At 45.0% G+C, this 16,429-nt stretch overlaps 1 protein-coding gene across 2 annotated transcripts in view; it reads left to right on the forward strand.

Annotated features, from left to right (window-relative positions):
• The first annotated feature begins 3,311 nt into the window (after positions 1 to 3,311).
• The window catches only part of COQ10B (coenzyme Q10B), a 123,441-nt gene continuing 110,323 nt past the window's right edge, over positions 3,312 to 16,429 (forward strand). Inside the window, exons 1-2 of one of the 2 annotated variants that reach the window (XM_086955421.1) lie at positions 3,312 to 3,501; positions 13,713 to 13,862. In XM_086955421.1, the coding sequence (XP_086811547.1) occupies positions 3,401 to 3,501; positions 13,713 to 13,862 (251 nt within the window). In that variant the 5' untranslated portion in view covers positions 3,312 to 3,400. The remainder of the gene's footprint in view (positions 3,502 to 13,712; positions 13,863 to 16,429) is intronic. The other variant, XM_086955423.1, reaches the window with a different exon arrangement.

The raw sequence follows: 16,429 nt of genomic DNA on the forward strand, positions 1-16,429 counted from the left end.
TGGTGGTTTTGGTGGATGACATGGTGGTGGTGGACATGGTGATGGATGTGGTGGTTGTGTACGTAGTGGTGGTGGACGTAGTGGTGGTGGACGTAGTGGTGGTCGACATAGTGGATGTGATGGTGGTGGAAGTGGTGGTTGTGGACGTGGTGGATGTGGTGGTGGAGGTGGTGGTGTTCGTGGTCGGCCTGGTGGTGGATGTGGTGGTGGTGGACGAGGTGGTGGTGGTGGATGTGGTGGAGGTGGGTGTGGTGGAGGTGGTGGACATAGTGGTGGTGGACGTAGTGGTGGTGGGTGGACATAGTGGTGGTGGACGTGGTGGTGGTGGATGTGGTGGTGGTGGACGTTGTGGTGGTGGACGTGGTGGGGTGGATATGGTGGATGTGGTGGTGGTGGGCGTGGTGGTGGTGGGCGTGGTGGACGTGGTGGTTGTGGACATGGTGGTGATGGACATGGTGGTGATGGATGTGGTGGTGGTAGACGTGGTGGTGGTATATAACCACAACTCATCTGTGATAAGAAAATGGCATAGCTACTTTACTGTAATAATGTATTACACTGATGATGCCGCATTGCCAGCAGGCAGATTGAAAGACAAGGTTAGCAAGCCAGGCCGTTGTTTAAATAATTAAAGGTGTAACTAGCATTCCAGCTTTGTTCTGGTCTCTTTTAAAAAAAATAGTTATTGGTTCACAAGGTGACTTTTATGGCACTCTATTACACTGCTTAAGTCATTACAAGAACTAAGAATTTTGCAGTTTACCACACGTTAACTTGCACCTACTTTTCAAAGTGACTTACAGTAAATTGTTTAGTATAGTTTCCAGCCATTTATAATGTGCATATTGGCATTGGCTTTATTTTCACAGCATACAATATATACTTATTTATATGCTGCTGTGGTGTCTCTTTATAAAGAAGGATTCAGAAAAGGGGGTGGTGATGAACAGAGTGTCTGAATTAAGCAGATCACTCTTACCCAGTCCAAAGATCAGGGCTTGATCCATCACCGTTATTTAGCTCACTGCACCATCCCAGCTCAGAACCTGGCTATATGCAAATCAGTCTGTCCCTGGCCCAGTGCATCATGGGAAGAGGGCAGACTAAACTACCAAGCCAATTCTTCACCAGAAAGGAGACAAGCTTCCGGGGACCGGTTTCTGGCATTTCAGCCGTTGTGGTGAAGAATTGGCTTGGTAGTTTGGTCTGCCCTGTTCCCATGATGCACTGGGCCAGGGACAGACTAATTTGCATATAGCCAGGTTCTGAGCTGGGATGGTGCAGTGAGCTAAATAACGGTGATGGATCAAGCCCTGATCTTTGGACTGGGTAAGAGTGATCTGCTTAATTCAGACACTCTGTTCATCACCACCCCCTTTTCTGAATCGTTTTTGGCCACTATAGGTGTGGCAGAGTATACTCAGACATGAGTCCCTTGCTCACTGCACCATCAGGATTCAAGCAAGCCGGGCCGATGACGGCTGAAATGCCAGAAACCGGTCCCCGGTAGCTTGTCTCCTTTCTGGTGAAGAATTGGCTTGGTAGTTTGGTCTGCCCTGTTCCCATGATGCACTGGGCCAGGGATAGACTAATTTGCATATAGCCAGGTTCTGAGCTGGGATGGTGCAGTGAGCTAAATAACGGTGATGGATCAAGCCCTGATCTTTGGACTGGGTAAGAGTGGTCTGCTTAATTCAGACACTCTGTTCATCACCACCCCCTTATCTGAATTGTTACTCAAAAATGAAGCACGGCGCCCAGGCGATGAGGAGTGCACGCCCCCAGAGCCTAACCCTGCTTGGTGTACATTTAAGAACTCCGTTCGGTCTCTCATGAGGGGGCGTGGGATCTTAAGTTGCGTCGCGGCGGGAGGCAAGAAAAAAAAAAGCCCAGCCATACTGAAAGAAAGGTGTGCGCCGCCTTGTTGAAAGTGAAAGGTGCTGAAAATAAACAGAAGCAGCGGCGCCACTGCTGAAGCGCAAGTTTGGAGCTGGTTAAAACAAGCTCTCCGAATTGCGTGTTGGGGGGGGGGATCGGTATTATGGGCAAACTTAGAATGAGGTGAAGCAAGGCAAGTTGAGGGATAGAGACCGGCAGAGGCAGAGAAAGGCAAGTTAAGAAAAATAAAGACAAAAAAAAGATGGCAATAGCAATAAACAACAAGAGAGCGATTTGAAAGAGAAAGGCAGGGTACGGCAGAGCAGGACAGAGATGGGGAGAGAGAGGCAGGGAATGAAAGTGTGAGGGAGTAAGAGAAAGAAATGTAGGAAGAGAAAGACATGGTGGGGTAAAGTAGGAAGATGCAGGAGGAAAGAGGGGGAGACATGCAGAGATATAAAGAGAAAGACAGGTAGAGGCAGAGAGCATGGACGAAAGACAGAGAGAAAAAGAAAACCAAAATGCACAAACATAACAAGCTCTCGGCATAGCGTGGTAGTGGCAGGGGAGCGGCATTGCGTCACGGGGGAGCGGCTTCCTTTGAAGTCTGATGGGGGGGGGGGGGGGATTTAGTGGCTTCCTTTGAAGTCTGATGCCGAAGCTCAGACAAATGGATGGTGTGCAATGTGGCTGGCTCACATGAACTGTACCTGATCCGCAGTTTGGGTAGACTTTTGAAAGATTTACTATAATATCGACAAACAAGCATTGCTAAAGCAATGCTGTAGTCGAGAGCTAAAAAAATGTTCACTCCAACTGAGCATAGGCGAAATGTAATATATCGCAGGGTACTACTAACCCAGAAACGATTGCTAAGTTGTACCATCGCTCCTCTAATAGACACAACCGCCTGAACCCGTTCTAGGGGTTACATTCTTATGTAAACTTGCAGCCAGATCTCGTGACTAGCAAAGCATTGAGTGGGCGGTGCTAACTAAGAGATGAACACAGGACTCGGAGCCGCAAAATCCCCTGTTTAGCTCGCGCCCCCATCGCGTGCTTCATAAGCAGCCATGTTAGAAAATGTATTTGGAAGTCAATCAAGTACCAGTTCTAACAAAAAACACATCATTGTTCCATACCCCCAAAGGAACGATATTGCTGCAAACGTTTCTAAAGTTGCTCTGTCCGGTTCGTGTCATACCGTATGCGTTAAACATCCACGAGATTTGATATTTTTAAAATACCACTTACCCAAATCAATCGATTATACAAACGCAACATTCAGAAGTAAATACATGCTTGCGACGCTGTTGCTACACACTGGAGTGTGCAGACAGATGTGGTAAGTAAGTATCGAAAATAATATAAAATGGAATCCTGTATTATCTGCCGGGCGGGCTGGGTAGCCGCGCCCCTCTCCATTCATAGCCGTCCCTCCGGGGCGGGGCCGCCGCCGCCTCCTCGGGAGTGAGTGACTTCACACTCATTTGAAGAGTACTACCGGCCGTGAGCGGGCACCATGGCGAAGAGCGGCCGGGCGCTGAGGAGGGTGATCACCGGCTTGGCGGAGTGCCCGGCTCACGGCAGGGTGACGGCTGTGCGGCGCGCCTCCGTTACCGGGTATTCTAATTATTCTCGCCGTTCATAGACGAGCCTTTGTTAGTGCAAAGTGTGTGGTGTATGCATACTGACACCTCCTTGTCTCGTGACTGGGAGAGAGAGCCCCTCGCTGTGCGTGAGCTTGCACTGTCCAAGCAGGTTTTTAATGCGGGCCCCGGAGGCGTTTCATGTTGGTCGGAGACGCTTTACTGTCTGAGTTTAAATGTGGCAGAGGTGCTCTCTTGGTTGGGGTAGGGCGCACACCGCATATGAATTGATAGTTACGCGCTTCACAGACCGGTTTACTTTAGTGGGGGTGTGGCGGGTAAAGAGTCTTATTTTAATTAGAGGCGGGGTGAATGACACTTTTAAACGAAAGCCGGGGGGGGGGGGGGGCTGGTAAGGAAAAGTGGCCATGAATATTCTAAGCCATAGCCTTTGACAGGTCACTTTATCATGTTACCAGAGATTATAGTGTGTTCTGCCCTCAAACAGTCCCCTTCAATCTACCTAGCTGTGCAGTGTTGCTGTAGTATGCTGTGTGTTGTCTGTGGAAAGGGATATTTTATTTTGAAGAAATAAGTTCTTTTGTGATCTTAGTGAATTCCTTTACAGGTTGTGATTGATTACTTGTGCTTCAGTGATACGGTATATTGCATCTGAGTTTGATATGTATTCAGTGTTAGTTATGTTTAATGTGTTCTGTTGGTGGTGTTTGTTGCTTAAAATAACAGTTGTGTGAGCCTCAACTTAAAAATAACAGTAACAACACAAACCTCTTCATGACTTATACGCACAAGTGCAGGTGCAGTATTAGTGTAGTTGTGTACCATTTATACAGGTGCGTCCCAAACTGTGAGTGCAGCCCACTGATGGGTCCTTTGTTGGTTAACAAAAGTCCAAGCAACAAATAACGATGAATTCAAATGTATTTCCGTTGTCACGTTTGCTGTACTTCAAAGACAGAGGCCAAATGTCTGTCTTCTAACAAATTGCTTCTTTTTTTTTTTTTTAACATGGGGTTAAAACTTCGCGGCCAGGGAAACCAAAGTAAAGTCAATTATGTTACACGCTTGCTGGGATACAGGTGATGTGAAAGGATGTTGGATGTCCTTTTTTGTTTGTAACACAACAAAATGTAAATACCTGTATATGGTCTTCATTCAAACTGAATTTTCTACACGTTATTATTTGTGTGCAGTATAGTTTTATCAGTAAACCTATGTGCACATTTATTGGCCATTTCAATACAAAATGTGCTCTCTCTAAATGATAGTGTACTACCATATGATGCTTTAGTTACATAAAAATGGCCCTCCTCATGTTCATTGAAGCTATGTGGATCTCAAGTTTTGTCGATCTGAAAAATTGGGTTGTGATTATAAAAAGCACTGATGGATGATGTTGAAAGTTTGATACTCCTCTAAATAACTGATCTGTTTGGGATGGGTGTGGAGGGTCGGGTTCTTAATGTTTGTTGAGTGTTTGTTATTCCTCGAAGGGGAGCGCTATTGTGAGCATTTTGATACTCATCGAGAAAGGAATATCAACACATTGTTGAATGTGTGATGGGTGTCCCGCCTGTCTGCCCTCAACCTACAACTTTCATATTTTTGGGACACAATTGGACCCATCCCTCTACCTTCTGGTGGCTGTTGAAGCATCCCAATTTAGAATCTCATTATTATGGGTTAAGATGAAAGCAGTGACCTCTGTTGTACTTGTAATACAAAAGAACTCTAAAAAAACAACAAAAAAACACTCTATGGCATGACTCCCATTATTGAAATAGGCGTGTAAAAAGCTGTTGTCTTGTTCTTTGGTATGTTTGTCCACATGCTTTCTATTTTTCCCTAGACTGAAGGTAATGAGTGTTTTGTGAGGACATTGGATACGTTGGGTTGTGTCTGAAACAGTACAAATCTGAGTTTGGAAAGCATGAAATAAAATATTTAGTGTACACCATTTGTTCAGAAGGGATAAAACCAAGGCCTGGCCTAATCAGTCAAAATAACGAAAGATGGACTGGGAGCGCACCAAAGGTCCAACATACATGCTCCCTGAATCAATGTATAAACAATAGGTATGCAGCTCCTTTAATATGAGAAAAAGTAGGGAAAGGGAAGGAAACCTTATGATAAAAACAGGTCGGAGGGATACAACAAATCAGATGAAAAGGCCCTCACACTCCCTGCTGGGTGTCATGATTCAGTATACAGCTCCTCGGGCCGGTGTTGCAATACCCAACGGGCCCCTCAAGGCGGCTCTTTGCCGGAGATCTTTTAAAGATGTTAGGAAACAAATGTGGGATCACACTGCTTCATCTCCCAGCAGGTTCACCCCTAGGCATCATGGTAAATGCAGTTCGCAAAGTGTGTGTACTTGCAAAGTCTCTCGAGTGTTTCACCAGGTAGGTGCATATTAGTGCTGGCCATCTCTAGACACGTGTTTCTGGATTGTTATCAATCATCAGTAGAGATTAGGCAATTCAAATGTATGGGGTTGCTGAGCAGGCTGCCAAAGTATTCTCAGGTTACAGTACCTCTCAAGGCGCGCAGATGCCTCTCCACGAGCTCGTCAGCTCACATGGTTAAAGATGTTAGCCTTGATGAATCACGTGTGAAGGTGCTAAATGCGTAAATTGGTGATAAAGTGAATTAAAAATGACTAGGAGTAACCTATTAAATATTTATTAAGCTGCTGTCTTGTTGAGAATAAAAACAATATGAGGTGGTGTAGCAGATAATGGTCCTTCACAATTCAAAATAATAACCTGGAGCCACTCTGTGCACCAGTGGAATTGGCCCAGCTCTGAAAGGAAGAAGGGAGCCTAGGGAGAGCATGGTGAGCTGCAGCCCTGTGTGGTGGAATGACTACCGACCGTGCAGCGGCAGGCAAGATGGTGGCTGGCTGACCTGGGCATGTGTGACGGCCTGGCAGCAATTGCTCATTGTCAGACTTTGGGACCTCGTGCTGCCTTGCACCGATGGTGCTGAGCCTGGCCCTAAGGGTATAAAGCACTTGTGGAAGGCAACAACTTCCTGGACACAAGCAGTGCGGCCTACACGGAGGGCCTCTCTGCAGATGTGCAGTACTGTTGGCGGTAGCCTGCGACCTATGAGATGACTCTGTGTGGCACCTCCCTGCCCAGGTGGTCCTGGATTGTGGGGGCTGTGCAACAGAGTGACTGTCATTTTAGGGGAGATCTGGGGCACATAGACACTGTGCTAGCTGCGACCAGTCCCCTTTTTTGTGTGCCTAAAGAACATTGTATGAGAGAAGGCCTCTTGGGCAGATTGTTCGACTGCAATAACTCAAGTAACCACGGTGTCAAAAACATTTGGTCCAGGCTGGAATCTGAGGAGCCAGCGCCATCGGAGACACCCATCGAACTGGCTCTGGGTGTGGGGTTGCCCACTGACCTACGTAGGCACCACTGCCTCATCTCCTCTGAGTGCTTGTGCTTACTTGCTGTCCAATGCACTGCTTAACACGGTGGATGACACTTGCCTGGGGGTACGTGGGCATCATGGGCTGCACCAAAAAAATCTGGGACACCCAGGCTGGAGAAAGCTCGCCTAAGGCCTCCAGGCTACTGTATATGTATGTGCACCCCCCGCCCTCCTGTGTATATATTGGACCAGATACTAAATGCCTCAAACCAAGTGTTGGAGAGTAAGATATACATGGTAATTGTGGACCTTTGGACATGACCATTGCAAATTGGCAGATAGGGTGAAATGCACAAGGATGGCTTTGAGGAGGTGGAGTCCTGTGTCTGGGCTTTAGGACAAGGTAGCTAAACTCCTCTGCTGAGTAGCCCTGCTGTACCGGTGAAAGGAAGATGCAGAGGAACGGAGCCACTGGAACAATGTTAGAATAGCTGGGCTGCCTGAAAGTGTAGTGGAGGGACATGGTGGTCTTCCTCGAGATCTAACTGACCAAAGAGGTTTCTCTCGAGTATCTTGCTGTTTTTTTCCCTGGAGAGGTCAAACACAATCCATGCGCAACCTCTTCTTTCAGCACCGCACCCTGTAGTCCCCTCCCCCTGCCTGCTGAATTCAGTGACGGAGACATGATTTTACAAAAAGCCCAGGAGGCCCGATTACACAGACTATGCATCAGCTGGAATACATAGCCATTTAAGCATAGGAAGGCCATGCAGGCAAACTATTGGCATGGGTGACCTTCCCGGAATCCAGGAGAAACCACAATACCCAAGTCGCCAGGCCAATGGGAGAAATGATCTACTCTCAAATCTCTATTCATGAAGTTTTCATGGGGCATTATTGGTAGTTGTAAAGTGCCAGTGATCCTATGGCGGGAGAGATTATGGATGTTTTCCTAGATGGATGGGGGGGTTGGGTGTGGGGGGTGCTAGGCGCATCAATTTCTGAGTCGGAGATCAAAGGCTTGACAATGAGATAAGAAGCCCAGGACAGATTGCCTTCCTGCCGAATTATACCAGACCAGTTCTGAACTCCTGGTTCTCAGACTGGCTGGAATGTATGCCAATGCGCTAGAATACAGGCACCTCCTGGATGTGACCAGAGAGGCACTAATAGTTTTACTCCCTAAGTCACTTAGTGACACCACAGATGTCCGTCGGCTAGACTGCCAACTTAGGTGCTGGAAACCAAGGTTCGAGCCTCGGGGTTGCGTCTACATCCTGTGAGTCTGGACAAATCACTTATTCTCCCCGTGCCTGAATGTGTCCTTGTGTAACATAACCAGTGGTCATGTAAAGCACTCTAATACCTTTGGGTCGAATATATAAATCTGCATTAAAAAACTGCGGTTCGCTCTATGCTCATCTGCAAATTTAACACAGCACATCTTGTACCTTTATCGCATGCTGGATAAAACTAATAAGGCTCAGTTCCCTGAAGCCCTGATCCTTTCCATTGAAATACGGAAGGCCTTTGATACTCTTGGGTGGGATTACCTGAGTTCAGTCATGACCAGGATATCCCTAGGGGAGAGTTGGAATAAATGGATCACATTGCCGTATGCCATTGTGCATGGATACATTCCTCTGACCCCTTTGAAGTCTGTCAGCACACATGGAAAGGATGCCCCCCCCCCTCCCATGCTCTTCGCGCTGGCAGTTAAACTGTTTGCTTGCCTCCTGGGGATTGGGGTGCAGCGACAAGGGTATTCCACTGCATGATGGGGAACATATCTGCACACTGTACGCGGACGACATGATGACCTTCTTGAGAAATCCCCTTAACAGTAGTCCAGTGGAGCATTTCTATGCGAGAACTTCGTACAGGTCTCTGGCCTCAGTACAAATTGGCAAAATCCTACACTTTCCTGGTCTCCCCAGAATGCACAAGCCTCTGGAGCAGTCAAAAGCCCTTGGTTTACAATGAGAGCCAAGGGTCTTCACATGCTTGGGGATAAGAGTATAACACTCAGACGCTGATATCAGCGAAGGTAATCTTGGAATCATAATAAGGGGCCTCAACTGAAGCATTGCCTATTGGCGTTTGGAGCAGCTTCCTGTTATGGTCTGAATAGTACTGACCAAAATGGCTATCTTCTACAGAGTCCTTTACTATTTCCAAGGCTACCGGAAATGATGCAATTATTTGGCCACTGCTTTATTTCCGCATAGTTAAGGATTTGCCTCATTTGCCACATAATCCATCTGCTGCACAATCTGCAGTTTTTAACAAAAAAATGGTTTCGATCTCAAACGGACCAAAAGTTACTAAAAACACAGCAATATGTGTTCACGTGCATTGGAAGACCCTTCGCAAAGGTTACCTAGTCATCGTCCAGTTGCTTATTTGTACCATCAAAAATTATGCTGCCTGCTTTGCATTTTTGCTACATACTTTGTCCAACCCTGTTGCCTAATTTGGTGCCTTCTTGCCACACAATTCCAGTGGCCCTAACTATTTTGTGAACCGCCCAATTTAGATACTGGGAGAGTTAATCAAGGATGGGCAACGCACCAGGGTGTCACTGCATTCACTTCAGAGTCCCACTACCACAGACCTCCCAGACTGAACTTTACTACCTCACTATGCAGCTGCAGTGGATCTCCCGCTGGCTGGCAGGTCAGGAAAACTTGGCAGAGGTGGTAGAGTTTGCCTCTGCAGCGCTGTTGATGGGCCTGCCAACTGTTAAAGGGAGCTAATTCACTTCCCGCCGACAGGCAAATTGGACGGAGGTGTGAATGGCAACATTATGGGATTGCTACTCAGAGGGCTCTTTCTACATACTGGAGAAGCTGATGGCTGGAGGTAAGTTACCTGGCACTAAATTCTTAACCTATGGGGCATTGACTGGGCACTTTAGAACCAGCGACCCTCCCTCTCCCCCAGTGCACAATCTCCCTCAGAACGTGCTTACCTTTGGGAGGGGCAGGCACCTGGTTTCCTGGTACTAAAAATCTGCACTGACTATCATGGTAGATGACTTGCCAGCTTTAAAGGCCAATTGGCAGAACTATATTGTTAGATCCATCACTAGAAAGGAGTGAGACCAGATCCTGGAACACACTTAAACTAAAGTGCAACAAGTAGTTCAAGTACACCCAGTTTAACTACCTACACTGTACATATCTCACAACCCATAGACTGAATGCCATGCTACACGCTACTGATGTGAGTTGCCCCAGACACACCCTGACCAACACAGGCTTCCTTCATATGGTTTGGAGCAGCCCAATAATAAACCGCTCTGGTTTCAGGTCACAGTGGACCTGGAATGTACGTTGGGTCGCTGCCAGCTCCACACAGAAGAAATTTGCTGCCTTGGGCTATATGACAGGAAAACTTTGAAAAAAGTTGGTAACAGATTTCTGGACCTGGAATTGAAGATAGCCCACCGGGACATTGCCTGTCATTGGCAATCTCCATAGACCCCACCACAGTATGTAGTGGTGAAATGGGCAATGGCTGAAGGTGCAGCTATACGCTGAGGAATACCGAGGGGTATGTAGAGGGCTCATTGTGGGTAGAGGTGGTCAATAGCTTCATGGAATAAGACTCCTAACTGTTGAAGGAACAAGTTGAATATACTCTCGGCATTGATCGATTTTGTCCTGGTGAGCTGAGGGCCATTCTGATGTCCTGCTGCTGGGTACTTGGCCATCAGAACAGGTAGGCAGAGACTTCTTTGGAGTGTATTTGCCTTAATACGCATGTCCCTCACAACCTATGACCTTTCGTCCTCCTCTGCTATTTGCTGTTCAGTGGTTGTCGATAACTAATACGAAAGGTGCAACTGGGCAGGATCACATCACTATTAGTGGTCTCATGCACAACTATCAGTTTATTTTCTGGCCACCTTACAGCTTGAAGACCACTATGTTACACATCATAGGTGATACCCTCTTGACCACATATGAAGACGACACCTGTACCCTGAATATTGCTCAGCTGCCTTCGACAGTCGACCACCCCTCCCTCTTCAACACCCTAGAGCCACAAATAGGATTTGCCACTAGTGTCATTGTCTGGTTCTCCTACTTTCCCCGCCAACACCAGCTTATACACATGGGTGGGCAACTCCAGATCCCCATCACCTGTGAAGTCTACCAGGGTTCCATACTGTCTCCTGTCATTTTCAACCTCTACATGGTGCCACTTGGTGCTCTACTCACAGATAACAGCATCAAGATTGATCAAAATGCTGATGATTCGCAACTCTGCGTGAAAGTCTTTTCTGCTTCAGACACCAAATGCCTTAAACACTGCCTGAAAGATTTCCTGGCATTCATGTCCATTGCTTACCTGATTCTCAACGCAACAAAGACTGAGTTACAATTATTTGCCAAGAACAACAAACCAGAAACCATACAAATCATATGGCTCATTGACTTGAATCTTGACCTCTTCGGACTCCCAACTTTCACCAAATCCCAAGTCACTTGGAATTGCCCTGGAGATCAACATCACCCCAAAGTAATATAATGCCAGAAAAAAAAGCCAACCTTTTAGAAGCGCTCTCTTCTAAATAAAGTGAGACTATTTCTTCCAGAAAGCGACTTCAATACTTCTGGTCAAGCCCTTGAACTCTCACATCAAGATAATGAAAATGTCTTGCTTCATGGCCTTCCTGACTCCACACTGGCACCCCTTAAGCACATCCTTCATGTCGTAGCATATCTCATCCAGGGTCTGAAGAATTATGATAAGTTAATCCACATTGTGATGGAACTCAATTGGCTCCACTTACCGGCCTACACCTTGTTCATTTAGAAAGTTATCGCAACCAGCACTCCTGGTTATTTTACAGGGAAAGACTCCATATATGGTACACCCATAACCAAGATGCCATCATACTATAGATGGGTAAGTGTAAACATGCATACTTTTGTCCATACATTTTCTTGACATATTAAGTACTTTTATTTACTCCACATGTAATTTGTGCACTGTACAGTGCTATTTAAATTTATACTGTATCTACCTCAAAACTGTATCGTCCACATTTACGGATTTCTTCCTTATACTTCCCTTACAGAATTTCACTATTTATTTATATTTACTCCAAATGCAGCCTGACGTAATGTCTGCGTTCCCGTTGTAATTTGGGCCTCCAGTAGTGCAGTGGTGTAAGCGTCTAAACCAAAGATAGGCTCGTTCTTGCACACATATTCCCGAACAAGCCCCAAAATTATAAGTATATGATATGGTTTATAATCTTGGGGCTTCTTCTGGAATATGTGGGCCAGAACAAGCCTATCCTCTGTTTAAACGCTTTCACCACTGCACTATTGGATGCCCAAATTACAACCGGAACGCAGATATCACACTAGGCTTACTTTTATCAAGTGCCAGGGGAGAGGCTGTAGCCTTACGGCTAGAGCGGTCGACCTAGACGCTGGGGAACCAGGTTCCAGTCTCGGCAACATCCTGTACTTATGTGGAAATCACTTAATCTCCCTGTGCCTAACAAAAATGAATGTCTCAATCTGTAACGATACTGGCGCTCATATAAAGCGCTCTGATACCCGATTTCTCGGGTCTAGTTCCCGCTATATAAAACTCTATAATAAATAAATTATTTATATATATATATATATATATATATATATATATATATATATATATATATATATATATATATATATATATTAGCACGATTTTCACCAGCAGGTTCCCTCCTCCAGTCCCGGGAAGAAACCACACAGGAGCCGTGGCCACGATTTCAAAAGTGCAGTTTAATGCGAACACAAGGACCTACGAGTTTCGGAGTAAAACACTCCTTCCTCACGGCCCGTGAGGAAGGAGTGTTTTAGGGAGTGAGGAGGGAACCTGCTGGTGAAAATCGTGCTAATATACGGGGGTGGCTACCCCTGCCGTGTGCCCGCTGAACAAGAGGCTTGGGGAATAGCCACAATTGTGTGTGTGTGTATGTATGTGTGTATGTATGTGTGTGTATATATATATATATATATATATATATATATATATATATATATATATATACACCAAATGTACAACGGCTGGGATGGCAATACAGATTTTGTTTAGCGTGATTTTATAGATTTGTAGTTTCTGAATAGTTACCGTGCTTCTGTGAAAAATGGGCATTGAATACATTAATAGCCATGAAAAAACACCACTGAATTAATAGTTTTGTTCGACCTCCTGCTGTTTCCGATTTACTCTTTGGAATGTAGGTTGGGGTCCTCTGTCTCATAATCTACCAGTCTGATCTGTGAAAAGGGTGCTTGGTTTGGTTGCTTCCCATGTTCATGTTGCACATACGTAATGATGTGTGGGCAGTGGCTGGTAATATTGTACGTATTCAAGAATGAGTGATGTTTGCACCACCCTTGCCTTTGCTGTGTGTGCGGTAAAACATTGTACTGATGTTTTTTTCTTATCAGTTGTGTGCGTCTTAATTTTTAACGACATTTCGACATGCAAGCCCTAGTTGCGTGTTTTAATCAATGCTTCTTTAAAGGTGTTTGAACGTTTGCCCTGATCTTGAGTATGCTGCTGGCACAGAATGTGCAGCAGTGTTCGCCACCCCCTGGATGCTGAAGGCCTGCATAGATCAAGCGAGGTTATGACATTTTATTTTTATTTATTTTCCCTCGTGACTGTAGCCAGTTATTTTTAGTATCTGTAGAGGCAAAAATATGTTATCTATTAACCAGCTGTGCAAGGCATGCATTCCCGCCATAGAAAAGAACTGAAGCCTAAAGGTTTTTCTTAAGTGGTATTTTGTACCCGACATTCCTTTTACCACCTTTATCATTTCAGACATTTACCTTCTTGTGGTATACTGATGAGCAGGTGCTCCGCTTCACAGGCGTTCCTACCTAGCCCTCTTGCCTCGGAAAGAACATTATTCAGCTTTTCTGCACCATTCTCGGACAAAAGAAAAGAGTATGCGGAGAGAAGAATTCTCGGGTGTGTATGCTTTTTAAAATAAAAAAGTAAACATCAAGTGTTTTCGAAAAAAGAATAACCAGATAAGTTTGTCTTGTGGGATTTGATAAGTAGGTGTGCCCGTGCAAAAAATAAAAAATCAAGTTCCTTTACCCAACCTGGCATCATCCCCAACAATAGGAATTCTAGAACAGCCCTCTATCAATAAAGACTGGTTGTTAGTTGATATCAACCGTGACATTGTTCGCTGGATCTTGACAAGATCACAGCAGTACAACTGCCACCAAGTAGAATAACTTTATCAAATAGCCTTCCCTGACGTTTCAGTATGTGCCTGTACAATATCATTCCCCCCGTGAGGCTACAGCTTACACAAGATATATTACAAGTCACTCACCGACTGTCTCTTGTGCGAAGATGGACCCATACAGAGAATGTGGAGGTGGGGTGCAAGTGCAGTGATGAGGTACATGAGGGAGACCACACACAAATGGCATAGGGTGGAAGGAGGAAATGTGGTCGACACAAGGGAGGTAAAAGATGTGGAGTTGGTTGGAGGAGTACATGATGATGGTAATAGGAAGACTGTGGGGTAGGTAGAGAATGTGGATGTTGCCAGGACCAGGTTTGGATCTGCAGTATAGTTAAACAATTTGGATCGTAAACTTTGCTGAAGTTCACGTAGAATTAGAAAGTTACAAACTTGTGAAGTTGTACCTGCACAGGCACAATCTCCTTTTTATTTGGTTGCACCTTGTAGATCCTTTCTAACTTGTACCTCCTTAGTAGAAAGCTACTGAATGGGTACTAAATAAACATTCGTGCACCCATTGTGCGTTTTCAACCAACGTTTCATAATCGTATAGTTTTACAACAAATCAACCTGCCGTTTTCGGGCATTTCTGATAGCTGTAATATTACATAAAGTAGGTCTTTGCCTTGTATGCCATTTGAAGTCTGTTAACTGGGTAATGTCACTGTATCTGAGCCTGCACTTAAACCCTCTATCCACATTATAGCATGCATGTTCTACTTGGAAATACGTTTCTCTGTTGAAAAAACAGCCTGAAGCTGGACTCTGGCCATCTGCTCCCATTTCTGATGTTATTTGTATAATCTTCGACTTTTCATTCTTTTCCAGGCATTTTTGTAGCTGGTGCTTAACTGGCATCCCCGGAGCATGTGTTTGAAACCTCCATAATGGTGTTTCCCAGTATTCTTGCTAAAATGTGTCCTTGTATGCTTTGTAAAACATGTTTATTTTTTGTGCTATCTGTCAACTTTGAGGATTAGAATTCTACCACAATGACCAAAAATTTGCACATCGTTATGTGGCTTTCCTTTTTTTTTCTCACTTGACCGTACTCGAAGCTTCATTGGCATGTGATGTGGGCACTAAAACTAAGCACCCAACTCTTCAAGATGTGTAACTGCCTGTTTTGAATAGTGAACTAGAATGTTCCGCCTACATTGTTAATACCTGTCTGGTTAACTCCTGTGTGGTTTGTGCTGTAGCTGTTTCTGTAACCTTTGAAGTTGCAGTGTAGGTGATAGTGATGCCCTTTAACAAGATGCATTACTTCACAGCTTTGTTTAGAAACAGTTCTCTTAGTCAACAGGAACTACTGCCACTTTCACCATCTTGCTGAGACCCAATATTCATTGGCACCTTCTACAGTCCCATTATAACATTTTGGGCAACAGTTGTTTGCTGATACATGCCAGTCCTATAGATCTTCCTCTCTCAAGTGGTCACATTGTTGAGGTCTGGGCTCTGGTCTTTTGGGGATCGAGTTGTACAAAGGCTGAGCTATAGTGAAAATCTTTCTTGTGTGACAGTTGTTTTACACAGAATCTGCAAGTTTAATCTTCTGTAAATCTACATCCTGTGATCCTCATTGTTTATAAGTGAGATCTTGCTACCACAGTTCGTCGAGTTGGGCAGTTTTATTAGCAGCAAAGAAGCAAGTTGCAGCAATCAAGAAGAAACCAGCATTGGCATAGCCTGTAGGTCTCGCCTTTGTGACCTTGTAAGAGTTTAGTCGTGCAGCACATTATCCATCAAATTTAGAAGAGCGAATGTAGCCTTACGGCTAGAGCGGTCAACCCTGAAGCTGGGGAACTGGCTTAGTCTCGGCAACAACGATCAACATCTTGTGATATTTGGCAAATCACTTCATCTCCCTGTGCCTAACAAAAAGAAATGAATTTGTCCTTGTGTAACGAAACTGGTGTTATGTTAAGCAATCTGCTACCCAATATTTTCGGGTCTAGTTTGAGCTATAGAAAACTAAAAAAACAAAAAAGACCACAAAGTTTGCCCTGTGTTTCTTTATAATGATAAGCCTTTCTGTGTACCCGAGGTGTAGGGTTTTAAGGATACTGTAAACGTCATGTGAACACAGCCCAAAACTACCGAACAAGTTTCAGTCTTAAAGACAGTCTTATGTTCCCACAAAGGACTATGTGTTGGTATTGGTTGCCCTCTGCTCTGGATGGTTCTGTGCTGGAGTGTAGCGCGAAATGCAATGGGTTTTTGCGAGAGTTAGAGCTATTGGCGTTTTTAATGTTAATAATTTTACTTGTGT

This window comes from Lissotriton vulgaris, chromosome 2_1 (assembly GCF_964263255.1).
Source record: "Lissotriton vulgaris chromosome 2_1, aLisVul1.2, whole genome shotgun sequence".
Taxonomy (NCBI): Eukaryota; Metazoa; Chordata; class Amphibia; order Caudata; family Salamandridae; genus Lissotriton; species Lissotriton vulgaris.